General features: G+C 66.5%; 9 protein-coding genes across 9 annotated transcripts in view; 5 read left to right on the forward strand and 4 right to left on the reverse strand.

Moving 5' to 3' along the window:
• Positions 1-227: 227 nt before the first annotated feature.
• Positions 228-554, reverse strand: EMIHUDRAFT_63041 (hypothetical protein; the record flags this gene model as incomplete). Its single annotated transcript, XM_005789085.1, has 1 exon — positions 228-554. A coding segment is annotated over one exon (327 nt), but the record flags the coding sequence as incomplete, so codon positions are not given.
• A 1446-nt stretch (positions 555-2000) lies between these two features.
• Positions 2001-3913, forward strand: EMIHUDRAFT_200881 (hypothetical protein; the record flags this gene model as incomplete). Its single annotated transcript, XM_005789086.1, has 4 exons — positions 2001-2527; positions 2796-3467; positions 3540-3615; positions 3905-3913. 4 exons carry the CDS (start codon positions 2001-2003, stop codon positions 3911-3913), a joined length of 1284 nt encoding a protein of 427 aa, XP_005789143.1.
• A 358-nt stretch (positions 3914-4271) lies between these two features.
• EMIHUDRAFT_62984 (ammonium transporter) lies at positions 4272-6181 on the forward strand (the record flags this gene model as incomplete). Its single annotated transcript, XM_005789332.1, has 5 exons — positions 4272-4443; positions 4550-5209; positions 5407-5763; positions 5890-6007; positions 6064-6181. 5 exons carry the CDS (start codon positions 4272-4274, stop codon positions 6179-6181), a joined length of 1425 nt encoding a protein of 474 aa, XP_005789389.1.
• A 1339-nt stretch (positions 6182-7520) lies between these two features.
• EMIHUDRAFT_62926 (dnaJ protein) lies at positions 7521-7844 on the reverse strand (the record flags this gene model as incomplete). The annotated part of the gene is made up of 1 exon (XM_005789087.1): positions 7521-7844. The coding sequence occupies one exon, from the start codon at positions 7842-7844 to the stop codon at positions 7521-7523; it is 324 nt and encodes a 107-aa protein (XP_005789144.1).
• A 5562-nt stretch (positions 7845-13406) lies between these two features.
• On the forward strand, positions 13407-13920 carry EMIHUDRAFT_200885 (hypothetical protein; the record flags this gene model as incomplete). Its single annotated transcript, XM_005789088.1, has 2 exons — positions 13407-13544; positions 13624-13920. 2 exons carry the CDS (start codon positions 13407-13409, stop codon positions 13918-13920), a joined length of 435 nt encoding a protein of 144 aa, XP_005789145.1.
• A 272-nt stretch (positions 13921-14192) lies between these two features.
• Positions 14193-15353, reverse strand: EMIHUDRAFT_433676 (hypothetical protein). Its single transcript, XM_005789089.1, has 2 exons — positions 15337-15353; positions 14193-15122 (listed from the first exon to the last, which is right to left on the reverse strand). The coding sequence occupies exon 2, from the start codon at positions 15105-15107 to the stop codon at positions 14409-14411; it is 699 nt and encodes a 232-aa protein (XP_005789146.1). The 5' UTR covers positions 15108-15122; positions 15337-15353; the 3' UTR covers positions 14193-14408.
• A 2094-nt stretch (positions 15354-17447) lies between these two features.
• EMIHUDRAFT_98146 (hypothetical protein) lies at positions 17448-19283 on the forward strand (the record flags this gene model as incomplete). The annotated part of the gene is made up of 1 exon (XM_005789090.1): positions 17448-19283. The coding sequence occupies one exon, from the start codon at positions 17448-17450 to the stop codon at positions 19281-19283; it is 1836 nt and encodes a 611-aa protein (XP_005789147.1).
• A 951-nt stretch (positions 19284-20234) lies between these two features.
• Positions 20235-21137, reverse strand: EMIHUDRAFT_98147 (hypothetical protein; the record flags this gene model as incomplete). The annotated part of the gene is made up of 2 exons (XM_005789091.1): positions 20235-20846; positions 20916-21137. 2 exons carry the CDS (start codon positions 21135-21137, stop codon positions 20235-20237), a joined length of 834 nt encoding a protein of 277 aa, XP_005789148.1.
• A 2436-nt stretch (positions 21138-23573) lies between these two features.
• The window catches only part of EMIHUDRAFT_462330 (hypothetical protein), a gene marked incomplete at both ends in the record, with an annotated part of 4519 nt that continues 1971 nt past the window's right edge, over positions 23574-26121 (forward strand). Inside the window, 4 exons of the mRNA XM_005789092.1 lie at positions 23574-24036; positions 24174-24592; positions 25363-25566; positions 25639-25929. Of these exons, the coding sequence (XP_005789149.1) occupies positions 23574-24036; positions 24174-24592; positions 25363-25566; positions 25639-25929 (1377 nt within the window). The remainder of the gene's footprint in view (positions 24037-24173; positions 24593-25362; positions 25567-25638; positions 25930-26121) is intronic.

Here is a 26121-nt window from a genome sequence, read left to right on the forward strand (position 1 = left end):
AGAAATTTACGGCTTTAAGACGGATCGTGGCATGATCAAACACGTGTGTTATACAGCGCGCAAGACCAAACACATGTCGATATTGCGCCAAAGAGCAAAGTCGCGCCGCACGCCTCACGCTTCCGGTCTCTCATCTGAGAATCGCAACATCTGATGCTGAGGCTCACATCTGCTGGGCTCGCCGAGCCCTCAACGCAGCGGAAAAGTCGGCGCGCCAACTCCTCTTTTCAGCCAGCACCCTCCAGCCAGCGCTTGACGTCAGCAACGCCTCGTCGTTTGACGTCCTCGGGCGCCATCGAGTGCTCGAAGGAGCAGGTGGCTGCCCTCGCCAGCTCCTCGTCTGTCATGTGCAGCTCCGCGCGGCACGCCTCGTACTCCTCGAGCAGCCGAGGCCCAAAGAGCAGCGGGTCGTCCGAGTTGATTGTCACCGGGACGCCCGCGCGCAGTAGCGCCGGCAGCGGGTGCTCCTCCAGCGACGGCACCGACCGCAGCAGCACGTTCGAGCTCGGGCACACGTCGAGGCAGATCGCCTCGCGCGCAAGCCTCTGCACGAGGGGCTTGTCGCAGAAGCACAGCACGCCGTGCGCCACCCGCCGGGCGCCCAAGTCGTCAACCGCCGACCGCACAGAGTCCGCACCCGACGCGCCGCCCCCCGGAGCGAGCTCGCCGGCGTGCGGAAACGCGGCGAGCCCGGCCGCGGCGGCGATCCGAAACGCCTCGGCGAAGGGCGCCGGCGGGTTGCCCGGCTCGGCAGAGTGCAGGCCAAAGCCGACGATGCCCGCCCGGCCGTGGACGAGGTGCTGGCCTCGCGAGACGACCCCGCCCACCACCGTGGCCAGCCGCTCGGCGTTGGCGGCCGGCTCATGCCTCTCGGCCGAGAAGATGTACGCGCACGCCTGGGGCGGCCGGGCGGGCGGTGAGGTGGAGTCGGTTCTAGTCCGCCTCGACAGAGGCCAGCGAGCTGCGCCCCGGCCACACTCTCAGCCACACCTCGGCTGGACCTCGGCTGGACCTCGGCTGGGCCTCGGCTGGATCTCAGCTGGACCTCGGCTGGACCTCCGCTGGATCTCTCGGCTGGATCTCGGCTCACCACTCGGCCGCCGAGGGAGTCCTCGGCCGCCGCCGCCGCCTCGAGCAGCAGCAGCACCGTCGGCTCGAGGCCGTCGAAGCGGTCGCACCACAGCTGCAAGCTCGGCGCAACCTCAACCCAGCGGCAGCCGGCGGCGAGCGCGTCCTCAAGGAGTTCACGCACAATGCGGAAGACGTCGTCGCGGTGGCGGAGGCACTCGCACGCTGCGCGGTACGCGCTGGCAAAGGCGTCGAAATTTGAATACATTCTGTGGCGCGTGTCCTCCGGCCGGGTGATGCCGTGCTTTGCGCACAGGTCCGCGAGGGTCTCCGTCCGCATCGCTCCCTCGAGATGGATGTGGAGCTCGCACTTGGGCAGATCGCGGAGCGGGCGAGTCATCGACATGGTGATAGATACCGCGCAGCTGTGCGTGTGGCTCCAGTGCGTACCCGGTACTGCAAAGCGCAAACTGGCTGGAGGCCGGCTGAGGCCGCGCGCGGTTTTCTTTCTTTCAGTATCTCGGCGTTTTTCTACTTTTTCTCTGTATGTGGCTCTTACGTACATTCCCGGAGGAGGACTGCTGACAGGGTTTGCGATGAGGAGTGACCCGAAGGGTTTTTGATTGTGTATGGTTCTTGCACTTGTGCAAGATTGGGCGTCTTCTGCCGCAGTCCCTTTGATGGGAGGCCCCAGGGTGGGGGCCACCTCGAACCCCCGGCCAGGGATTCGAGCGGAGGGTGCCCCGGATTCATCTATCCGTTGGGCCCCGGTACATTCATTAGAACTGATCACTTTGCGCAGCAGCCGTCCCTTCGCCGACTGGACGGCAGTGCGCTGCGTTGTCGCTCTGTCGTGCACGCTCTCGTGCCTCGTTGTTGTGACACGGGAGTAGAGTCGAGAGGTAGCCCTCGACGAGACGACCGGCGCTGCGATGCCAGACCTCACTGCCGCCGAGCTCAGCATTCCAGCCGAGCAGCACCCCGATCCCGCAAAGCCACTGGTGATACCCGTCGACTCAACAGTGGTGGGCTCTACCCTGCGCTTCATTCCGTGGTCTGTGGTGGGCAATCCGGCCTTCCTCCAGCTGCCCCCTCCTCCTCCGGGGATGCAACCGTCGTGGGTCCAGATTCCGCAGTGGGTCGCCATCAGTGCGCTGCTCGCCTTCAGTGAGCCCGAGCCCGCTGTGGCCACCCACTTTGACAGGCTCAGCGTCTTGCGGCTGGCCGTATTGGCCGCGGCTTGGCGCCGCATCCTCGGCGCCTTGTCCGACCTCGGCGTTTTCAGCACGGTGCACGTGGATGAGGATGCGTTCCGTACGGTGTGCATCCAGGCTCTGCACTCCCGCCAAATCCCGGTGCCCGAGCTCTATCTGCAGTGGGGCGATTTGGGGTACTCTGAGGCGATCACACCCTTGGGACCAGCGCCATCGGCAGAAGCAAAGGTCGTCGACTTCTTGCAGTACGCGACAGTCGGGGCTCTTTGCGACGCACCCTACGGCCGACGTCCCGTTCGCAGCCCTGTCTGACATGACCCGCTGCTTGGGGCCCGTCTTCACGGCGGCAGCGCGCGTCGATCCCATGGGGAGCGCCGTCGTGGGGGCTGCATCGCTCGCTGCCGCCGCTGGTCACATCACTCCGCGAGCGAGCGATGGGCATCCCTCCCTGCTCGCTCGGCATGTGCTCAGCATGCTGAAGACTACCCGCTCGAGTTTCCCGGCCTGCCTGAGGACCAACTCTTTTCAGAACTACTCTGCGGAGGTTGAGACTCGCGCCGAGTATGTGGGCGGGACCACCGTGGCGCGCGACCGAGTGGCCGAGCAGCGTTGCTCGCGCGCTATTGCAGCCAAGGCGCCGACGCTCGACTCCCTGCTCCGTGCGCTGCCTCGGCCAACGCCCCCGTCGGTCGTTTATGAAGCCTACCGGCAGCTCGTCTCGCTCTACTTTCCGACGGATCGGCGTCCTATGGACTTGCTCCTGACTGATCTGGATGCTCAGCTTCACGCGCGGCTACCCACCTACCAACACGCGCTGACCAACGGCAAGCCGTTCGCTTCGATCCTGGCGGGGCTGCGCAAGCTTCACGACTCGCTCGAGCCCTCGAGGAAGGCGCCAGTCATGACTTCGACAGGCGACTCCGAGGACTCGGCGTTGGGCAAGTTCGACCGCGCGCCGGCTGGCCTTCCGGACAACTCACTCCGAGAGGCCAAGGCCGGATTGCCCACCGCCGACCACGGAATGAAGCGCCGGGTAGAGCCTACCACTGTTGAGTCGACGGGCATCACCAGTGGCTTTGCGGGATCGGGGTGCTGCTCGGCCGGAATGCTGAGCTCGGGCATCACCAGTGGCTTTGCGGGATCGGGGTGCTGCTCGGCCGGAATGCTGAGCTCGGCGGCAGCGAGGTCTGGCATCGCAGCGCCGGTCGTCTCGTCGAGGGCTACCTCTCGACTCTACTCCCGTGTCACAACAACGAGGCACGAGAGCGTGCACGACAGAGCGACAACGCAGCGCACTGCCGTCCAGTCGGCGAAGGGACGGCTGCTGCGCAAAGTGATGATCAGTTCTAATGAATGTACCGGGGCCCAACGGATAGATGAATCCGGGGCACCCTCCGCTCGAATCCCTGGCCGGGGGTTCGAGGTGGCCCCCACCCTGGGGCCTCCCATCAAAGGGACTGCTGCAGAAGACGCCCAATCTTGCACAAGTGCAAGAACCATACTGCATGCACATCTCTCTCATGTGCGTACATTCCCGTAGGTGGGAGGACTCTGCTGACAGGGTTTGCGATGAGGAGCGACCCGTTTTTTGCTCCGAGCCCTGAGCCACTTCGCCTCCTTAGGAAGTCTAATTCAACTCTCTCTCTCTGCTGGCCTTCACGACGTCGACGAGCGCACGCAAAAGGCCCGAAGCCTCGGAGATAACGAAGTCCAGCATGCGCATGCCGACCCGACCTGCCGATCCGATCGTAACAAATTCGGTTTCGAAATGCGGCCGTCTTGGCCAAGATCGCACGCCGTCGCAGTTTTATGTTCCCGAGTTTGTTCCCCTTCGATCGCCTGCCCAGATTTTCCAGCCTCAACTGACACACGTCAATGTCGGAAGTGGAGGAGAGGCTTGCAGCCCTGGAGGCGAAGGAATTTCTGGGGACAAATGCGCAGGCGCTAGACGCCTTCTACCTCCTCGTGTGCGGCGTGTTTGTCTTCTTCATGCAGGCACAACGTCAGCCCCGATGTGTGTCGGGCTGCGGCGGTTTCAGTTTTGATCTCCCCCCCCCCGCCCCACCTCTGCAGTGTGGCTTCGCGCTGCTCGAGGCGGGATCGGTGCGCACCAAGAACACCAAGAACATCCTGCTCAAGAATCTTCTCGACGCCTGCCTTGGTGCCCTTCCCCCCTCGCCGCGCTTGAACGCGCCCACCCCCAGTGCCCCCAATGCCCCTGGCTCCGGCGTGTCGTCCTAAAATAGCCCCCCACGGTGCTGCCCCAGGTGCCATCATCTGGTGGCTATGGGGCATGGGCGTCGCCTATGGAGACAGCGGAGATTACGACGACGGAAACGAGTTCATCGGCACCGCTCCCAACAATGGCGGTCCATTCGCGGCCGCCGGCTGGGAAGGGAAGGACTGGCAAGAGTCGGGGGGAGAAGGCTACGGCTACACGATGGCCCTCTGGTTTTTCCAGTACGTCTTTGCTGCCGCCGCTGCCACCATCGTCTCTGGCGCTGTCGCTGAGCGGGCGCAGCTCATCGCCTACCTCATCTACACGACCATCATCACGGGCTTCATCTACCCCGTCGTCGTGCACTGGGTGTGGTGTGATGGTGGCTACCTCTCTGGTGGCTTCACCAAGGATAAAGACAAAACCTGGGCTGGCGGCTGCATCGACTTCGCGGGCTCGGGCGTGGTCCACATGACGGGCGGCGTGGCGGCGCTCTGCGGCGCGTTTGTGATTGGGCCGCGGGCGGGGCGGTTCGACGAGAGCGGCAAGGTGATGCCGATCCCGGGCCAGTCGACTCCGTTCCAGGTCGTCGGTACTTTCATCCTCTGGATGGGCTGGTACGGCTTCAACCCGGTGCCGCGCCGCCGCCGCCTGCAACCCGGCCTCGCGCCTCATATCCCTCACAGCTCGCCTCCGCTCTCTGCTGATTGTGATGACCCCTCCGCGCTTGCCTTCTCCAGGGCTCCACTCTCGGCATCAACGGTGCTGGCTACGGTCCGCTTTCCCCCGCCCACTCTGCGCCCCTCCCACCCCCTGACTTGCCCCGCTCCTGCGCCCTCCACTCATGTGCGCCCACCACCTACACCTACCCTCCTCGCCACTCTCATCCCTCCTCCACGCCACCAGGCGCGGTCATGGCGCGGGCCGCGATGTGCACGACCGTGTCCGCCTCCATCGGCGGCCTCACCGTCGTCTTCTTCGACCGCATTTTCTCCAAGACGTACGACGTGGGCATGGTCTGCAACGGCATCCTCGCCGGCCTCGTCTCCATCACCGCCGGTTGCGCGTCGATGCACGTGTGGGCCGCGTTTCTCACCGGCTTTATCGGCGCCTTCGTTTACTACGGCGCTTCCAAGACGATGCTCAAGCTCAAGATCGACGACCCGCTCGACGCGTATGCCGTCCATGGCGCGTGCGGCGGCTGGGGCGTCATCGCGGTCGGCATCTTCGGAAGCAACAACTACATCACGATGGGGTGGGCCGGTGCCGAATCGGTCACATGCATCGCCGACCCAACGCAATGTGGGCCGCTCGAGGCGTACCAAGGCGCTCGAACAGCTGCCCCGCCCTTCACGCAGCGGTTCCCAGCCCCGGTCCCGGTACCCCAAGTGCCCTTCCCTTCCCCCTCGCCTCCAGGCATCATCTACGGCGGCGGCACACTCCTCGGCGCGCAGATCGCCGCGGTTTGCATCGAGACGCTGTGGGTTGCCACTCTCTCGCTCATGATGTTCTATGCGCTCAAATTCGCGGGCACCCCTGCCACGAGCGCATGCTGTGCTGTAGACACGCGCTGCTCACATTCGCCCGGATGAGAATAGGCATCCTCCGTGTGTCGGAGGAGGTGGAGATGGCGGGCATGGACGTGTCCAAGCACGGCGGCTCCGCCTACTCGACCGCCTAGGCCTACTCTGGCGCTCAAGCTCTATGCCCTTGCGGTGGGCGGCGGGCCTCGCTTGTGCACCGCGGGCGCTGCGCCCGCTTGGCGCGTTGCCGTGTACATTTTGCCCGGCCGCCAGGCAAGCGCAATAGGCTCTCAACCCTCAACGCATGCTCAACGAGGGACGTGGGATCAGGGGGAGGGGCGCGGATAGGACCATTTAATGAGGGCGCCTAGTTTGTCCTCACTGTCCATCGTGCGCCTGCGCGCTGTGCCGCAGAAGCCGTGCGACGTCGGAAATTGTTTTGTCGTCGCGATTGTGCCTCCCGGCGGCGCGCGGGCGGGGCGTGCGTTGTCGACGGGGTGCCATCTCCCCGAGTCATATGTTCGCGATCCCAATCGCACTCCGCCACGCTCGTTCTCGTCTGGCTCACATGTCGAGAACGAGATGGTGTACGTTTTATTCGGCAGCGGCACCCGGCCCACCCGGTCAATGGTAGAATCATCACCAGTGTGTGCAGTTGCAGTGTGTGCATGAGTGTGTGACTCCGGCAAAATAACTAGCCCCCAGCCCGTCGCCTCAAGTGACTTACAAGTGGAATCAAGTGCCGAGCCGGCAGCACCGGGAGGCGGCAGGCGATACTAGCCCAAGTGTCATCACACTGGCGGTACTAGGATTCCTAGCCCATCGAAGCGTATCCCGGCCGTCGCCGCGCTCGAGAGCGACACCGCCAGGCTGTCGGGTAGACTGCCAGGCTGTCGGGACGGCCCTCGCAGCAGGCGGACGGCGAGGGTGGCGGCGAGTGCGGTCGGCAGCCATGAGACAGCCGCCTGGGTGGGGTGGGTGGCGTGGGTGGGGTGGGGGTGATGGGTGGGTGGGTGGGAGGGAGGGAGGGACCCGTGCTCCAGACAGAGGCCGGGCGCGGCGCTGCAGCGAGCGTGCTGCGGCTACCCAGACGACATCTCTCCAGAACGAGGGGGGGGCGTCGCGGCCTCCTCTCTCCAGGACTACGGGGAGGCGTCGCCGTCGCGAGTCGGCCGAAGAGAGGCCTCTCCGCAAGCGAGCGAGGGACGAGGAGCGAGGCGAGCCGCGCGCCGAGCGACGTCGTGATCTGGATGGTGTGCCAGCTCCCGCCGCCCGGCAGCGTGGTTGTGGTGCGAAGGTAGTTGAAGACGGAGCTGGCTGCCGTCTCCTCCTGCTCCTCCGTCGATCCGTCCGGGTAGATGGTGAAGACCTTCCTCCGCCCGTCAGAGACCAGAGTCCCGACGACAGTGAGGCCGGGAGACCACTGCCGCATCAGCGCCTGGCGGGCGGGGCACGGGCGAGGGAGTGACGGCTCGTCCGTGTATGGGAGGTGCGATGTCACAGACGCGCAGGGGACGCGCTGGCGGCAGTGTGTGCCCGCAGCCGCACCTGGCCGAAATTGGCGTTGAACAGGTCGTTGGCGCGCCGCAGGTCGACGTCGGGCGGCGCGTCGTCGATGGTGGCGCCTCGGTCGTACCGCGCGCGCCTGTGCTCGTCCCCTAGCACCGCGTAGGCCTCGGACACCTCGAGGAAGCGCCGTCGAGCGCTGTCATCGCCGGGGTGCTTGTCTGGGTGCGAGAGAAGGGCCTGTTGGCGGTATGCGGTGCGGATCTCCTTGGCTGTTGCGCTGCGAGGGACGCCGAGCACGTCGTACAACGACATGTGCGCAGCACGAGAGATCGTAAGCCGCCAGCGCAGGGAGAGCCGCGGGCTGCCAGCGTGGTTTGGGTATGATACGCCCTCGACACACGCAGGGTCTCGAGGTCTCTTGGATTAGAGCCCCGAGACCTCGAAATAAGTTTTTTTCAAGCGTTGCCCGGCCGGGTTGCTGCGCAAATCTCGCGCTGCGCTAGGCTCAGAGCGAGTTCGCGCTGCGCTAGGCTCAGACGGCGTGCGTGCGCGGGCCGCCGGGGTGACGGCGGGTGAGGACCCCACCTCCTTCCTCGGGCTCGGCAGCTTGTCGGGCTCTACCACTACCACTACCTCAGCCCTCAGCCGAAGCTGGGGCCGGTCCCGTAGGCCGTCCGTAGCCGAGAGAGCCCCCGCGTCCCGATGAATGGTATTGGTCGTCGAACGGCGGACGGGCGCGGGCGGCGCGGGGGGTGGCGGGGCGAGACGGCGCAGCATTCCCAGCCCCTTTGCCAAAGGTCCCTGTTTTGAGGGCATTAGTAGAACGGAGAGAGATCCCTTTTGGTCCTCCTTTGAAGCTATTTACACACGACCTCAGAGGCTCACGCTGGAAGTGGCGAATCGATGCGAGCGCGCCGCGTGCTCCACGCGCGGCGCGCTCGTATCGACTTGGAGTCCAATGCGCGCAGCGGGTAGCACCTCGGGAGCTCGCTCTACCCGGGATGCGGAGAACTGCCCACAGGAGCGAGAATCTATCAGCCACGTCTGGCGTCTGGCGCAAAAGGCCGCGCAGTCGTCCGCACCTGCGGAGGCCGCCGCAACTGGCTAAGGTGTGGGTGTGGGTGGGTGTGTGTGGGCGGTGAGGGGGGCGGCTAGAGGGGGGGGAGCGCGGCCGCAACGGCGACGGGAGATGGGGCGCAGGCCTGAGGAGGGGGGAGGGGGGGGGGGGTGTCCGCGGCGGCTGACAGGGGGTGGACAGGGCGGTGGAAAAGGGGAGTACCGCGGCGGTGGGAGATGGGGCAAGGCCTGAGGGCGGGCGGGCGCGCGCGCGGTGGGGGGGGGGGGGGGCTGGCGCGCGCGGTGGGGGGGGGCGGCTGGAACGGCACGGATGTGCGCCGCGGCGTACGCCCCCGGGAAAACGGGGGGGGGGGGGTGAGGGGGGGGTGAGGGGGGGGCCCCCAGGGGGGCGGGACCAGGCGGGGCAGGGGTTGGGCCCGGGAGCCTAGGCAGCGGAATGGGAGGGTTGGTGGGAAGGGGGGGGGGCAAAGGACCCCCCGACATCAACTGCCACGATTTGCAGCACAAGGGATTTGCCCGGCGTGAAAGGGGGGAGGGGGCCGCGGGGCGGGGGCGGGGCGGGGGCGGGGGCCGGGGGTGCGTGCCAAGTCTCTCGGGGCCGGCGGGGAAGAGGGGGGCGCAAGAGGTGCGCAAGAGCGGCGCGGCGAGGAGTGGACGAGCGAATACGGCCGGGGTGTGTCGGCCGGGGAGCCTCCGGCGGGCCTGCGGCGCGGGGCGCCGCGCGCGGCAAGCTTGCCGGAGTGTGGCCGCAGCAACAGCCTCCGGCGGGCCTCCGGCGGACGCCTAGCGGCGTGGCGCGGCGCGCCGGTGCTCGCGCGCCCGCGGAAGCAGCCGGGGTGTGTCGGCCGGGGAGCCTCCGGCGGGCCTGCGGCGCGGGGCGCTGCGCGCGGCAAGCTTGCCGGGATGTGTCGGCCGGGGAGCCTCCGGCGGACGCCTGGCGGCGTGGCGCTGCGCGCCGGCGCTGCCGCCATTCGAAAGAGGGCACGACTGCATCTTCGACGCATCTAATTCGTAGATTTTGCGCCCCTTACAGCTCGCGGAGGAGCAAAGGACGCCCGATTAGCGCTGCGCGCGGCCGGGCAAGAACCCATTCGGTCCTCGGAGAGGGTGCGGGGCCTCTAGTCGCCAGCAGCGTCGTTATGTTCTGTGACCGGAAAAAGAATTCCCGCGGCTAGAATTTTTCTTTTGAGCTAGCCTTCGATGTTGAAATCTAGCACTTACGAGATTTTTAGCACGGCCTACTCGCCCAAGTACTCGCTCTCTTTTATGTCCCACCATGCAGAGCGCATCTCTCTCTCTGTTGTGCGAGGCGTGAACCGCGCCATTCGCTCTCACCTGGCAACCCTGTCTGCACGTCTCGCGCGCGCGTGAACAGGGCTCCAGGCCCCAAATTACGTGTGAGTGTTAGAGTTGTTTGTGTTTGCACTTACGTGACTTGGCTCTTGGGCTCGGCAGCTTGGAGCTTGTCAACGCTACCAGATGAAACAAACGCAAGGCAGACACACATGACGCATCGCTCTCGGGCACACAGACGTCCCTCGTCCCGCACACCCGCCGCCCCCGCGCGCGGGCGCGCGCCCCACCCCGGCCGGGAGTCAGAGAGGGGAGAGACAGTTTGGGACGGCAACAGAACGAGTACCTCGCACTCCATGTGCGAGAACGCAGAGAGAAATGAAAGCCATCCGGCCTGTCCGGCTCCATCCACAAGTCCGGCTCACGCGTCCCGACTGACCGATCTACCATCCACACTGAACACTGTCACCCCCTGGAAGGGCCTGGTTGGAAACAGGGCTCGCGTACTCACTCGGAGCGCCGCCTCACCCGGCGCCGGCGCGTTCATCGCCCTCCAGCCTCCACGTCGACCCCTGCGCGCACCGCTCATCGTTGCCCTCTCGGGGGTACTACTCTCGCGCTCGCGCAGAGGAGGGGAACCCGACGAGTCGTCACGCACTTGGAGCACTTGGAGTGCAGTCAGCAACCGCACATCCAGGGCCGGGGAGCTCAGAAGCGCACCCCGCGTTTTCTTCCTCTACCTGCGGGACACCAGCCAGGCCTCGGTTGTGAGCGAGAGCATGCCCTCGAAGAAGCCGGCGGCGCCCAAGCCTCCCAAGGAGGCCGGCGGCGGTGCAAAGCGCGCTAGGCCGGCCGCCGCCGGCGGCGGCGGCGGCAGCAAGAAGAAGAAGGCCGCACCGGCCGGCGACGCCCTCGAGAGCGCCGCCGCGCTCGAAGAGGAGGAGACGAGGCGCGGCGCGGTCGACCCGCGGGCGGGCGGTGTGGTGGTCGTGCTGCACCCGGGCTCGACGCACCTCCGGGTCGGCCTCGCGACCTCCTCCGTCCCGCTCGTTCTGCCCAGCTGTGTCGCCTGGCGCACCACGCAGCCCGCTGGCGACGGAAACGGCGAGGCGGTGGCGGCGGCGGCGGCGGCGGCGGCGGCTACGGCAGCGGCGGTGGCATCGCTGGGAGGCGCTTCCGCGTCGGAGGACGAGGCGGCTCTCGCAGAGGCGGCGCGGCCGATTGCACGGGCGCTTCGCATCGGGTCAACCCTCCTGGGTGGAAGGGCTGCTGCTGTGGAGGCGGGCGCGGGTGCGGAGGCGGCGTCGGCGGCGGAGGCGGCGGCAGCGGCGGAGGCGGCGGAGGCAGCGGCGGAGGCGCGCGGCGAGGGGAGGGCGGCCGGCCTCGGCGCAGGCGACGGAGGCGATGCTCGCCTCCTCGCGGGCAGTGCGCAAGACAGGTCCGAGACAGGTCCGGGACATGTGCACGGACATGTGCACAGGCGAGGGTCGCTTCCTCGTTGGCGAGGCGGCGGAGGCGGCGGCGAGGGCAGATCCTTCCGGGTGGGCGCTCTGCTACCCCTTCCGCCGTGGCGGGCTCCTCCCCGCTGCACGGGTGGAGGGTGTGAAGCGGCGTCTCTTCACAGCTCATCGCGTGAGCAGGCGGGCTCTGCCGCCGCTCCTCGCCAGGCGTGCTACGCGCGGCTGTGGTCACTGTCCAGGACACGTCCATGACATGTCCGAGACATGTCCTGCAGGCGTGCTACGCGCAGCGGTGGTCACTCTCCTCGAGTCTGCCCTCTGCGGCGGCGGCGGCGTCGCCGGCGTCGGCCTCGCGCCCAGCCAGCTGCACGGCTGCTGCGCGGTGCTCGCGCTGCCGGACGGCTTCGCGCGCTGCGATGGCTCGGCCCTGCTGCAGCTGCTGCTGGTCGAGATGGGGATGCGCGCCTGCTTGGTGGCGGAGGAGGCCCGCCCCTCGCTTGCCTCGCCCTCGGGTCTCTGATGACCCTCATCGTCACTGTCGTCGTCTCTCACCGTTGTGTCAGGCCACCCTAGCCTGCCTCGCGCTCGGCCTCTCCTCCGCTTGCGTCGTCCGGCTGGGCGCGTCGCGCGGCGCCGTCGTCTGCGTCGATGAGCTGATCCCGATGCGCCCGGCTGCTCGACGCGGGGCTGCAGGTCCTTGTTTTGTTCCACGATTGCGCCCCTCTCTCCCTTTCTAGGCCCGGGTGCTCGACGCGGCTGCAGTACGGCGGCGACGACGCTGACGCGCTGCTCGCTGCGCTGCTGCGGCGGCACGGCCTGCACGACCGCCTCGCCGAGCTAGCGGCGGAGGCGGAGGCGGAGGCGGGGGGGGCAGGAGGAGGCGGGGCGGGAGGAGGCGGAGGCGGCGGAGGAGGAGGAGGTGGTGGTGGAGGAGGCGGAGGAGGCGGCCGAGCTACGTGCCGAGCTACGTGGGAGGAGGAGGAGGAGAGAGGGTCGGTCGGAGGCGGCAGGCGCGGCGGCGGCGGCGACAGTGGCGGCGGCGACAGTGGCCACGCGCGGCTACGCGAGGCGCGGCCGGTCGAGGGGGAGGGCAGCTTCTTGCTGCAGGCCCGTCCGGTTGCACTGCCGCTGTCTAGCTGATAGGCGAAGGTGGTGAGAGAGGGGTGCTGCCACCTCCGCTTCGAGGCGGCACACGCGCCAAACAGCGCCGTCCTCGCCCTCGCCGACCTCGCGCCGCCCGGCCGCCGCCTTCCTTCGCCGCGCGACGCCGCGGCCCTCGTCCAGCTAGGCTCGCTCCGGCCGCGCGCCCCCCTCTTCCTCCCCCTGTCTTCGCTCTCCCCCTCCCCCTCCCCTCCCTCCCCCTCCCCTCCCTCCCTTCCCCTCCCCTCCCCTCCCTCCCTCCCCTCTCCCTCTCTCTCCCGCCCTCCGCGACGCCGCGTCTTCCTCCCTCCACCCCCCCCTCCCCCCTCCCCTCCCCTCCTCCTCGACGCAGGCTCGCTCGCGTGTCTGCCGCCCCTCCTCTTCTTCGCCCCCGCCGCCACGCGCGCGCTGCAGGCGGCGAGGCGCGCCGCGACCGCCTCCGCCGGCTGGCTTGTCGGCAGGGCGGCGGAGGGGGGCGGCGAGGTTGGCCGCGCGAACGGCGGCCGAGACGCGGCGCGCCCCCCCTCCCCGCCCCCAGACACAGAGGTGGGTGCGACACGGCTCCGCTCTTCTTGTTGCCGAGTCACCGCTCGTCGTTTTGGGACAGGCCCCCCCAGACCAAGAGGACGTGTGGGACGATGCGTATTTGGTCGAGTCCGCAGCGCCGATGCGGGCGCCGCCTGGCTTCCGGCAGCAGCAGATGGCTGCGGCTGCGGCGGCGGCCGCGGCCGCGGCCGAGGCGGGGGGGGATAACAGCGCGGCGGCGGCGGCGGCGGCGGCGGCGGCCCTGACGGCGCCGCCTCCGTTCGCTGTCGATGACGCCGACGCGGGCGGGCGCGAGGCGGGATCTCCGGCGGACAAGCCGTTCGAGCGGCGGAGCGGAAGCAAGCGCGAGGAGCCGATCATGGCGCAGAACTTTGAGCCCGAGATGACTCTGCTCGGGGCGCGCCACCAGAGCGGCACCGCGGCGGAGGAGGAGCTGGGGTACGCGCCGCTCGACGAGGTGATCGTGCGGATGGTGGAGCGAGGCAAGTCCTCGGAGGTGAAGCGGCGGCTCTACGGCGCCGTCGTGCGCGCTCGGCGGCGCCACCTCCACACCCTTTTGGTTCACGGTTGGGCAGCCGGCTTGCTTAGGCGCCATCGTGCTGCTCGGCGGCACAACGCGCACTCGCGGATTCAAGGAGTACCTCGAGTGGCGCCTCTCGAGCTGCTGGCAGCTCGCGCCCGAGTCGACCGAGGGGATCGAGCGGGTCGCCGTGGCGCCGCTGCCGGACGGCATCGAGCCCGACACGGCCGTCTGGCGGGGCGGCGCCAACCTGTCGTACCTCGAGGCGGCGCGCGGGATGTGGGTGCTGCAGGCCGATTGGCTGCGCAAGGGGCCGATGGCGGCGAGGGCCGCCGCGGGTTTTGCGTGGTGAAGCGGCGGGGACGGCGGGGTGCGCCGCCCGCGCTGCGTGGCCGCCTCCCAGCAGAGGCCTCCTCCCAGCAGAGGCGCTTTTCCAGTTTTCCAGTCCACCACATCCTCCGGCCACCCCGGTTCCCCTCTCGTGTCCGTCGACTCTGCGAGCGCGGCAGCAGCGGGGGGGGGGACGCAGTTGCTTGGATCATGGATGCTTGGTGCAGATGGAAGCCGTTGATGAGGCTTGCAGGGAAAGATACAAACAAACAGGCCCTGTTTGCGCCCCCCTCTATTTACATGCAAGCCTCATCGATGTCACGAAGACGAGAGGCCCTCTCTATAGGCTCTACGAGCCGCTCTACGGGTAGAGAGAAAGTAAGGGGAGTCTCTCTGTATACTGTAACCCACCGCCTCCTCGCTCGCCGGGGGAGAGCGTGGCCGGCGGCGGGGAGGCAGGCGTAGAGGAGCATCTAGTGTCGACTCTTTTCGTGACGGCTATGGCAAGCGCTAGGGTGCTGCCTGGGCGGACACGGCGATCGGCGCGGGGGCGAACAGCGGAAAGTCGAAAATGAGCTGCTGCGCCGGAGTGGCCGATGCGAGGAAGCCGGCAGGGTTCCACTCCCCCGGTTTGCCCCAGTTGCCGACACGGATCGGTGCGTTGCTGCCAGGCCCATCGCCGACGACGGTGAATTTCTGTCCTGCTTGGCAGTACTCTGAGGGCGCGCCACCATAGAAGCGGACCGTGGATCCAGCAAAGGGTGAACCCTCGGCAATCACGAGGGCGGGGGTGCCGAACGTGCGAGTGACGGACTCGTCGCCGGAGATTGAGTTTGACGGATCGTCCAGGGGGAGCTCCTCAGCAGCTGAGAAGTCACACGACACAAAGGCGGCTTGGGATTTGAACTCCCACACGCTGAAGGGGCCCCACGCGGGTGGCGGTGGCAAGGGCGGCGCCGACGGAGGTGGCGGCGAGGGCGACGCCGATGGGGGCGGTGGCGTTGGCAGCGCCGACGGAGGTGGCGGCGAGGGCGACGCCGATGGGGGCGGTGGCGTTGGCAGCGCCGACGGAGGTGGCGGCGAGGGCGACGCCGAGGGCGGTGGCGTTGGCAAAGCCGATGGCGGCGGCGTTGGCGACGGCGTTGGAGACGGGTCGACTGGCGTCGACGAAAAGCCGATGACCGTGCACAGCAGGCTCAGCAATACCATGCTTAGCGGCTGTACCTGCGAGCGGGAGTAGGCAGGCGGTGCGAGGCCGAGGGGGGTGCAGCCGCTCGCGCCGCGAGCAAAGGCGCATCGCATGGTAGGGGTGGTGAGGGGGCGGCGGGTTCCGTGAGCAATAGGCGTCGCGGGGGTCTAGGTGTGCAGCTCGCGGCGGCATAGTCGGGCGCAATGCGGCGCGGCAAGCGCGAGCGGACGAGGAAAGTGCATGGTATGCCTCGTGTGGATGTCAGGCAAAGGCCGTCGGGGGAAGGTGGGGTACTATTTTCAATCAAAAAGAGCGCCTTCATCACTACTCTATCGAGGTCTCGCGGAGGCAATTTTTCGTTTTTCACCGACGTGGTTCCATCAATCACGCCTGGTTTAGCCCAGGCTTGATGTCTGTTCTGCCTCTGTGCAGTTGGGAGTTGCCCGAGCTGCACTGACTGGGCCTCCATTCGCGTCCTGATTGCTCTCTGGCGTGAGATTCGAGATAATACTGTAATGTGCGTTGTGAGGAGAGTTTGAGAGAACCAGGCACAATACCCAAGAGCCAAGAGGAGGGTTCCAAGCGAACCAGTTTAGACCAGTTTAGACCACTGCTAAACACGAACCAGATTAGTCCTGTTTACGATAAACTGGGTCTAAACCTGGTATGGCTAATGGGGTTCCTCCCCCCCTCCCCCCCGCGTAGCGCGCACCTCCCTCCCCCCCGCCTAGCTCCCCCGGTCTCGGGCACCGCACCCGTGCTGCCACAAAGCACAATGTGCTGCCACAAAAGAGGAGCATCTAAGTGTCGACTCTTTTCGTGACGGCTATGGCAAGCGCTAGGGTGCTGCCTCGGCGGACACGGCGATCGGCGCGGGGGCGAACAGCGGAAAGTCGAAAATGATCTGCTGGTCCCGAGTGGCCGATGCGAGGAAGCCGGCTGGGTTCCACTCCCCCGGTTTGCCCCAGTTGCCGATACGGATCGGTGCGTTGCTGCCAGGCCCATCGCCGACGACGGTGAATTTCTGTCCTGCTTGGCAGTACTCTGAGGGCGCGCCACCATAGAAGCGGACCGAGAATCCAGCAAAGGCACCCTCGGCAATCACGAGGGCGGGGGTGCCGAACGTGCGAGTGACGGACTCGTCGCCGGAGATTGAGTTTGACGGATCGTCCAGGGGGAGCTCCTCAGCAGCTGAGAAGTCACACGACACAAAGGCGGCTTGGGATTTGAACTCCCACACGCTGAAGGGGCCCCACGCGGGTGGCGGTGGCAAGGGCGGCGCCGACGGAGGTGGGGGCGAGGGCGACGCCGATGGGGGCGGTGGCGTTGGCAGCGCCGACGGAGGTGGCGGCGAGGGCGACGCCGAGGGCGGTGGCGTTGGCAAAGCCGATGGCGGCGGCGTTGGCGACGGCGTTGGAGACGGGTCGACTGGCGTCGACGAAAAGCCGATGACTGTGCACAGCAGGCTCAGCATTGCCATGCTTCTGCTCAGTGTTCAGTTTGAGGTGCCTTCAACGTGCATCAGACACTTTGCGGCGGTTGGTTGGTCCGGGTTTTCTTATTTGAGTATTTGTATGTTGTTCACATAAACGCACAACCCCGGGCCCGAAATCGCAGAGAGACACGTTCTTCACACGGTGCGGCGGCAGTAGCCATTCAGTAGGGTTATTTAGGTGTAGGCGCAGTCGCGGCGCCAGGCAGGCGCCGCTGTGGTTGCCGCAGCGGGAAATTAGCGCCAAGCGGAGCGGCTCGAGGTTTTGTTTGCCACTGACTGACTGAGTTTGCCGTCTGAGCACTTGAGCACTGGATTGGGTCGATTCCGCATAGTACGGGACCCCTCGCCCTCCCTCGCTGGAGTGTGCTCACTGGGGGGGGGGGGGGTCACAACAAACACGGTATAGGAGCGAGGTGCACGCTGCTGAAGCAGTGTCGTCCCCTCTCTCCACCATCTCACTGGGAGATGTCGGCGGTGATGGCGGTGTGACCGATCGAGCTACAAAGAGGAACTTGCCGTCTCAGTGAGCTAACGAACTCGCTATTGCTGTCTTCGCCGCCGATCGCGAGCAGGGCGCGGCTCTGTAAGAATCGGTACCACCTTCGTATAAAGGTAAATTTCTCCAGCCGCTGAGTGCTAGATAGATGCTAGTACTTGTACTAACTAGCCCCATTCATTTCGGTCTTGGTGCGCTGGGCGCAGGCGGTTATTAGTCGTTAGATGCATCGCGCAATGGTGTCGCTCCCCAACCCGCGCTGCTCCTACTGCCTCTCCAGTTCGGCGGGCGCATCACGATTAACGGCCACCCATTATTACGGTCGCCCGCGCGCGACGTCCCCCAATTCGTTGCGCGGATCCCGTGCACATGTGTATGGAAGGCGACCGCGGATCCGCGCCGTTCGTCCGCCGCTCCCGCTCCGCGACAGTGGACGCGCTCGACGTACTGGGCCGAACACTGTCCTTCAACGACAGCTCGACGAGCTTGCACAGCCTTGCGGATGGCACACGCAGCAGCGGCGGGGCATCACGCTCGCCCAGCCTGCTCAGCTCCAGCAGCTTCGGCGGAGCATCACCCCTCCCGGCGCTTGTGAGCGCGGGCTCTCGCAACCCTTCCTTCCTGCGCCTGGAGCCAGCGTCGCCGCTGCGGGCGAGCAGCTCACTATACACGGGCGGCACGGCGGACTCCACCCCCAGCCTGCTCAGCCTCGACAGGCCCGCCGAACGCACTGTACTCGGCGTGAGGCTGTCAGACAGGCCGCTGCTGTCGGACGAGAGCAAGGCGCCCGAGGCGACAGCTCAATCTGCGTCGGACGCGCATGGATCGGACGTGGCCCCGCTGATGACGCCGGCCGTGGTCGCTGCTCTCTCTCTCGCGCAGATGGCGCACTTCTACTCGATGTGCTCCATCTTTGCGTACGCCGGCTTCCTCGCCGCCGACAGCGGATGGGTCGACTCGGAGGACAGCGCCGGGTACGTTGCCGGCCTCCTCGCCACGATGCTTCCGCTCGGCCGGCTCCCCACCTCGGTCCTGTGGGGGCAATACGCCGACCGCGCTGGACGGAGGCCGGCCCTGATCGGCTCCATGCTCGGAATCGCCTTTGGAAACTTGGTCTTTGGCTTCACTACCTCGCTCTGGGGCGCGCTGGCCGTGCGATTTGTCCTCCTCGGGGGCTGCAATGGTTGGAATAGCGTGCTCGGCCCTCTCTGCGCCGAGGTGGGTGGGCCTCGCTCCTCGCGGCTGCTTGGCTTTGTCTTTGGCGCTGGAGGCGTAATCAACCTGCTCGGGCCGGCCATCGGAGGCGCCACCTATGGGCTGCTAGCAGGCTACCCCGCTCTCCTGCCTTCGCTCATCGGCGCCGCGCTTGGCGCCGCCGCGGCCCTCGCGGCGTGGGCGCTCGTGCCGGAGACACTGCCGCCGCTGCCGCCCAAGGCCGACGGTGGGATCGGCGCCGGCGAGCGGTGGCAGCGGTTCGACTCCAGCGATGAAAGCGCGGGTGATGGCGGCGACAGAAGCGAGGGTGCGCTGCTGCGGGCCGCGCTGCGGTCGCCGCCGCTGCCTGCCATCGTGTGGCTGCGCACGGGGATCGGACTCGCGGCCTTTGCCTCGTACGACGTGGTGCCGCTCTGGGCCATCGCATCGGCGCGGGCGGGCGGGCTGGCGCTGGAGGGAGGGCAGCTGGGGGCCCTGCTCTCCTGCGCAGCTGGTGTGCAGCTGCTGTGGACCACGCTGCTGATGGGCAGAGTCTTCGAGCGGGTGGGCGTCTGGGGCTCCTTCATCGGCGCGTGCACCGTCGGCGCCGCCGCGATAGTCAGCCTACCGATCGCGCACGCAGCGGGAGCTCCGCTCGCCGCCATCTCCGTCCTGATCGCCGCCCAATCCGCCGCCCTCAACACGGGCTGCACCGCCTCCGTCGCGCACACCAACAACGCCTGCTGCGCCTATCCCGCACTCTCGGGCGCAATCAACGGCGTCGTGGTGACTGTCGAGTCTGTCGCCAAGGCGGCCGGCCCCTCGATTGGAGCGCCCCTGTTTGCGTTTGCCATCAACGCGCGCCCCGCCGCGGCGGAGCCCCCGAGCGGCGCGCTCCTCGCCTTTGGCGGCCTCGCGGCGTTCGTGCTGCTGCACGCGGCAGGCGCCGCGCTCGCGTTGCCGCGTGGGATCGACGAGCCGCTGGCGCCCGCCTTCAGTCGGTTGAGCTGACGGACATGCATACCACACGAGTCTTGTCGATTCTCGATCCGATAGAGCCGTAGGAATGTGTGTGCTCTATCTGTGCATGTCGCATGTGGTACACTGGACTTTTTTCTCGTGGGCACGATCGTGGATCGAGTCTCTGCACGCGCGGCGCGAACGAGGCCGAGCGTTTTTGATCTCTCGGTAAGTGGGCGCCCGCCCGCCGCCTCTGAGGGGGTCGGGCCCCCTAGACTGAAAACAAAAACAAAGTGTAGAAACCGTCAAAAACAGCCTGCGAGAGCGGCGCTGCGCGCCGCCTAGTCCCTAGAGGACGACGACATCGAGGATGTCATGTTGCGCGATGGCGTCATCCATTTCGTCAAGCCACCTTCATCGTGACCGTCGCCACCCTCGCCACCGTCTCGCCTACGTCGCCGCCGTCGCCATCGTCGGCCTCGCTGCCGAGACGGTGCTGCTGCACGACTCAACTCTCCCACCCCCCTGGCTCCTATGCCGACGTGTCCCGTGCTCCCCCGTCCGCCGATGTCTCTGCTGCCGCCCGGCGGAGCTCTGCAGCGCGGGCTCTCCTCGCCGCCTTCGCTGCCGCTGCATCGCTGTCGGCTCGTCATGTCTGTCTAGGGTCATTGGGGGCGTGCCATCGCTCGTCTCTCTCTCTCCCGGGGTCAGCTCCAAGCTGCCGTGTCGGGACGTCGCCCCCTCGGCTCCCCCCCCCACCCCCCTCCGCTGAACGGTACTGCACATGCTGCGCGTTCTCGCCTTGTGCTTGTCCCAGGAGCCAGGTGCGTGTGTCTAATCGTAGTGGGGGCCCTGGCCCCCCTCTGTTTTCTGTTTTCTGTTTTTCAACACGCCCGCCCGCCCGCCACCCCGAGGCGGCTCGGCCCCCCACTTACCGAGAGATCAAAAACGCTCGGCCCGATCGAATTCGAAAGGAAACGCGAGAAGAGAAGTAAGCGCACATTAGTCGTCAGGGCGCGCCTCGTTGACATTGTCGCTCGGCCCGCCGGACCGTCCGTCCCTCTCCTCCCACCAGGGTGGCGGCAGCTGTCGCCGACCCATCACGTCGCCCGCCCAGCGCTGGTTGACTGACGGGCGGTACTTGAAGTAGTCGACGGGCGTGGGCGCTTGCGGCTGCTGCGGCTGCTGCCGCGGGCGTCGTGGCGGCGGCGGCGGAGGAGAGGAGAGCGAGGAAGGGACCTGCGGCGGAGGCGGGGGCGGAGGCGGAGGCGGAGGCGGAGGCGGAGGCGGAGGCGGCGGCAGCGGCAGCGGCAGCGGTGGCGGTGGCGGCGCCGCCTCCTCCAACGCGCTGCCGGCGCCGGCTGCGTCGGGATCTCCCCAGCCGACGGTGACGCACGCGACTGCGACCGTCATGTGCGCCTCGGCAGGCTCCTCCGCCAGCAAGCCCGCGCGGCTGCTGGCCCGCAGGCCGCCCTGCTCGACGTCGACGCGCACGAGCGTACCGTACGGGAAGCAGGCCGCGACAGCATCCAGGTCGACCGCCTCTGGTTCAGGCACCGCGAGCTGCACGTGCAGCCGCATCGCCTCGTACGAGCCCGGGATGATGGTGCGCACCTGTGCTACCGTCACTGAGTCAGAGTCGCCTCCGGATCTCCTCAACGATCCTCTCTCCTAGCCCAGCACCTTGACGCTGTTCCACTCGATGGCGCTGTTGCACGCTCGCACCGCAGCCTTGGTGCCGTTACCGCCGTGGCAGCATCCGGAGCCAAGCTCGACGAGCGCGACGTGCGTCAGCCCTTTGCTCGTGGCCTGTGCGACCGGCGGGCGGCTGCGGTGTGGTGCCACGGCACGGAGCACGACGGCGCTGCTTGTCGAGAAGAGGAGATGCAGCAAAAGGTGCGGCATATGCTGCGAGCCTTGGAGAGTGGCGACTGCTTGACGACCGAGAGAGCGATCCCGCAGGGTCGCGTGCTCCCGTGCCGGTGGGGGGACCCACCTCCAGCGGGGGCTGTCACGGCTGTGCCAGTCCGCGGTCGAGCCTGCGCCCTGTCGTGCCAGTGCTGTGAGAGAGGCTTGTAAGATATTTTATAAGAAGTGGCCCCGCGAGCTGGGAAGAGGACCGCCGCAAGCGGCGTGGCGTGGAGCGGTTGAGCGTCCCTCCGGGGGCCCCTCTCTCTCTCTGCGCCGGGGAGGCGTTGTTGGAGGCTAGGACGCAAGCGTCCGTCGCCTTTTTCAAACTCGGGGCCCACTCCGCTACGCTCCGACCCGAATGTGGAGGGCCATGAAATTTAAGGTGTTGCTGCGCAAAAGGGGGGCACCGCTCGACATTGGGCTCAACAAGGAAAACAGAGGGTCCCCAGCACTTTGCGTTTCCGGAAATTTCCAGGGAAAACAGAGGGTGTTTGGTGCTCCATTCTGGAAACTCGCGAGTTTCCCTGAGTCTGAGAGCTGGTCTGGGGCAAAATCTGAGGCAAAATTGAGGAAATCGACAAAATACCCAGGCGGGTTGCAGGGTAATTTCCAGGTATACACGGGTTCTCCGCGAAATTCCCGGCATTTTGCCTATTTGGCCTAAAATTTGGCTGATTTGGGTTGCAGCAGCAATTCGGCTGGCAGTACTTTTATCCGCCTCAGTTGCAGCCTCTCAAAAGTTCTCAAGTTGCGGCTCAGTTGCACCCCTGTTGATGTAGCAAACATGGCAGGACTCAGGTAGCCCTCAGGTGCTGCACAGCACCTTGTACAGTGGCAATGAATCCTCACACCAGTGAGCTTGTGCCATGAGTGCAGACCTGTGGTCCATTGCGCTTTGTGCACTGGCGACGCTCGGCTGCAACGGCGACGCTGCAGCGGCGGCGACGCTGCTGCGATGGGGTACTGTAGCCCTTAGCTGCTGGACAGCACCTTGTGCAGTGGCAATGTCCACTGACTCATGGCACCAGCCTTGTGAAAGGAGCGCTGTGGTCAGTTGCGCTTTGTGCGCCGGTGGCGCTGCAGGGGCGACGACGCTGCAGCGGCGACGCTGCTGCGGTGCTGCGCCTGCACAGCACCTTTGTGCACAGTGGCAATGACTCCCGGCACTTGATGTCCTCAAATGTCCACAGAGAGTATACTGGTTGTGCTCAGGTTGTGCTACATCAACACGTGTTTGTTATGACCCCCCCCAATGAACACACCACAGTGAGGGAGGGCGAGACGATCGAGGGGTCCCGTACCATGCGGAATCGACCCTATCCAGCGCTCAAGTGCTCAAGGCTCGGACTGGAGACCAACGCGAATGGGCGGACACGAGAAGGACTGTCTCGCTTAGTGTGGGTAAACGAAAGTAGTACCGTATACGGTACTATCAGAGAAAAGGCCGAAAAAGACGCCGGCGGCCGTCCACGACGAGCCAGCCAGCTGCCGGCTCGCACGGCAGCCTCTCCCTCTCGACCAGCCTCAACTTCCATACAGTCAACATTTTGTCGCTGCGTGCTCGTGGTGAGCTGTGGCGGCGGTCGAAGTTCGCCCAGATTCGGTGACGAGCGCCAGACGATAGTACCGCCTCTGTTCGCCCTGTGCATGTCAGGCCAGGCTGCAGCAGGGCACTACCATCGTGCTGCGCTGTTGCAGCCTGACTTTGCCCACTGTGCACAGTCGCCAGAGCACCACCACCGCCCGGCATCGTGTCACGGCGAGCTCCTTCTGCGCCCGCTCGCGAGGCTCTCGCGCGGGTACACTTTGGCCATCTGCTGCTCGCGTTCGGCGAGCTCATCTCCGCACTCCTGCCACGGTGCCGTCACCACACACCTTCTGGCCGGCCTGAGCCGCGCGGGGTCGCCGGCGGTGGCAACGCGTCGACCTCTCTCTCTGGTGCACCACGGGCCGCAACGGCCTGCTAGCAGCGTGTGCGAGGAGGCAGTGTGCCGGCCGGCACAGTCGAGCCGGAGCATCGGGTTCTTGATGCTTCTGGGGTCAAGTCTGACCTTATGCGGCCTAATATGCAACAATAAGGCTATGCTCTCACAGCCTTTTGAGATATGATCATTAAAGTCGAATTCTCGTTTACTGGTGACCATAGTACCGTTTGTCTTGTTTGCGTTTCTTCAAACGAATCCTTTAAAGTCTCGACAATCACTAAGCTGCTTATGTGGCACCGCAGAGGCTCCCTTGGGGATGCCTGAGGCCACCCCAACCACTCACTAAGCCGTACGTGGACGAATTAAAATCTACGTTTTTCGTTTACCCACACTAAGCGAGTACCGGCTAGAGCTCTATGAAGCCCGCGCTACCCGATTCATCTTGAGCGCGAAATCACTCTCGCGCAGCGGTTGGCTCCTCCCGCGCCGCGCTCCTCCGCTTGGAATGGACCGCTTCCTCAAGAAATCGCCTGGCGGCGCCGCTGCGACGCCGCCGAGCCAGAGCTCCGGGCCCGGCAACAAGCGCGTCCTCGCCAGCTCGGACAGCGACGAGGTGCCGTCCTCAAAAAAGCGAACGCCGTCCGCCCTCAGCTCCGGGCAGCCGTCGCAGTCTCGGGTGCAGCCTGCGCTCACGCACGACGCGCCGGCGGTGCCGATGGCGGCGCTCGGCGAGCAGGCGCGCCAGGTCAGCGACCTCGGCTTCCTGCGCGACAAGCGGGACGCGCAGGGCCGTCGCGAGGGCGATCCGAACTTTGACCCGACGACGATGCTGGTCAAGCTGGCCAAGGGGGAGAAGCTGACGCCGGCGATGGAGCAGTACTGGAACATCAAGAAGGACCACGCCGACATGGTCATCTTCTTCAAGATGGGCAAGTTCTACGAGCTCTTCGAGGAGGACGCGCTGCTCGGTGCAGAGAGACGCACAGAGACGCACACCACCCAAGACGCGTCCCCGACGCGTCCCCGAGAAGAGAAGAGGCACCCCCCGCCGCCCCCCCCCCCCCCCCGCGAGAGGCCGGCAGACCGCGCCCTCGCCCACCGCCAGGCCACCGCGAGCTCGACCTCGCCTTCATGGGAAAGGATGCGCCCCACTGCGGCTTTCCCGAGGCGGCTCTGCCAAAGTATGCCGAGAAGCTGGTGGCGCTCGGGCACAAGGTTGGGGTGGTGGAGCAGATGGAGACGCCCGCGCAGCTCGAGGAGCGGAACAAGAAGCGCAAGGAGGCCGGCCAAAGGGTCGACAAGGCCGTCCGGCGCGAGATCTGCTCCGTGCTCACGCAGGGCACGGCGCCGCCGCAGGGCGCGCAAGCAAAGTACGTGCTGTTCGTGTGCGAGGACCTGCCCTCGAAGACGCTCGGCGTGTGCTTCGTCGACGTCGCCACCGGCTGCGTCTCCCTCGGCCAGTGCCCCGAAGAGGATGGCTGCCAGAAGCTGCGCACCCTCGTCGCGCAGCTGCAGCCCGCAGAGGCTCGCCTCCTAGACTCTCTCCCAGACGCCTCCTACACACCTCCTGCACACCTCCTACACACCTCCCACACACCTCCTGCCTACACACCTCCTACGCACCTCCTGCACACCTCCTGCACACCTCCTGCACACCTCCTAGACTCTCTCCCAGACGCCTCCTAGACTCTCTCCCAGACGCCTCCTACACACCTCCTACACACCTCCTGCACACCTCCTACACACCTCCTGCCTACACACCTCCTACACACCTCCTGCACACCTCCTACACACCTCCTGCACACCTCCTGCACACCTCCTGCACACCTCCTGCACACCTCCTGCACACCTCCTACACACCTCCTACACACCTCCTACACACCTCCTGCACACCTCCTACACACCTCCTGCCTACACACCTCCTACACACCTCCTGCACACCTCCTGCACACCTCCTGCACACCTCCTGCACACCTCCTGCACACCTCCTACACACCTCCTACACACCTCCTGCACACCTCCTACACACCTCCTGCCTACACACCTCCTACACACCTCCTGCACACCTCCTACACACCTCCTGCACACCTCCTGCACACCTCCTGCACACCTCCTGCACACCTCCTGCACACCTCCTAGACGCCTCCTAGACGCCCCTAGACGCCCCCTAGACGCCCCCTAGACACTTCCTAGACAGCTGCAGCCCGCAGAGGACGCTCCTCGACGGCGAGCACGCGCACACGTGCACCCGCCGCTCACCTTGGAGCATGAGCTCTGGGTGAGGGGTCGAGTAGGCGATCCTCGACGGCGAGTCGACCAGCCGCGAGGCGCGCGCGCTGCTGCAGCAGGCCGTCGCCTCCACCGCGGTCCTCGGGGACGGGCGGTACGGCGGCGCGGCCTTCGCGCGCAAGGCTCTCGACGAGGGCGGGTACTTTGGCGGCGGCGCGGCGGGCGGCGCGGGCGGCGGCGCGGCGGGAGAGTGGCCAGCGGCGCTCCAGGCGGCGGCGGCCTTCTCGCTGTCTCGGAGGTACGAGAGCAGGCTGAGCTCATGCCTCCCGGTCAGCCTGCAGGCGGCGGCGGCGCTCTCCCCTCCCGTCGCGTTCGGCGCGTTTGGCGGCTGCCTGCGCTACCTCCAGCGCACACTGCTCGACAGGCAGCTGCTGCCGCGCGCGGAGTTCGCGCAGTGGTTCCCGACAGACGGGGAGGGGGGCGAGGGGGCGGCGACCCTCGTGGTCGACGGCAAGACGCTGCAAAACCTCGAGGTGTTCGCAAACTCGACCGACGGAGGCACTAAGGGCACGCTCTTCGCGGCGATCGACCGCACCTGCACCCCATTTGGCAAGCGCGAGCTACGCCGGTGGGTGTGCGCGCCGCCGCAGCGCGTGGAAGACGTCGTCGAGCGGCAGGAGAGACACTTCCTAGACACTTCCTAGACACTTCCTAGACACTTCCTAGACACTTTCTAGACACTTCCTAGACACTTCCTAGACACTTTCTAGACACTTTCCAGACGTCGTCGAGCGGCAGGAGAGCGCCCCCCGTCCCCCCTTCCC

The sequence above is a fragment of the Emiliania huxleyi genome (assembly GCF_000372725.1).
Source record: "Emiliania huxleyi CCMP1516 chromosome Unknown EMIHUscaffold_13, whole genome shotgun sequence".
Lineage (NCBI taxonomy): Eukaryota > Haptophyta > Isochrysidales > Noelaerhabdaceae > Emiliania > Emiliania huxleyi.

Excerpts from the sequence above, each read along its gene's own strand:
- EMIHUDRAFT_433676 (XM_005789089.1), bottom strand. The coding sequence starts at position 15,107 with ATGGTATTGCTGAGCCTGCTGTGCACGGTCATCGGCTTTTCGTCGACG.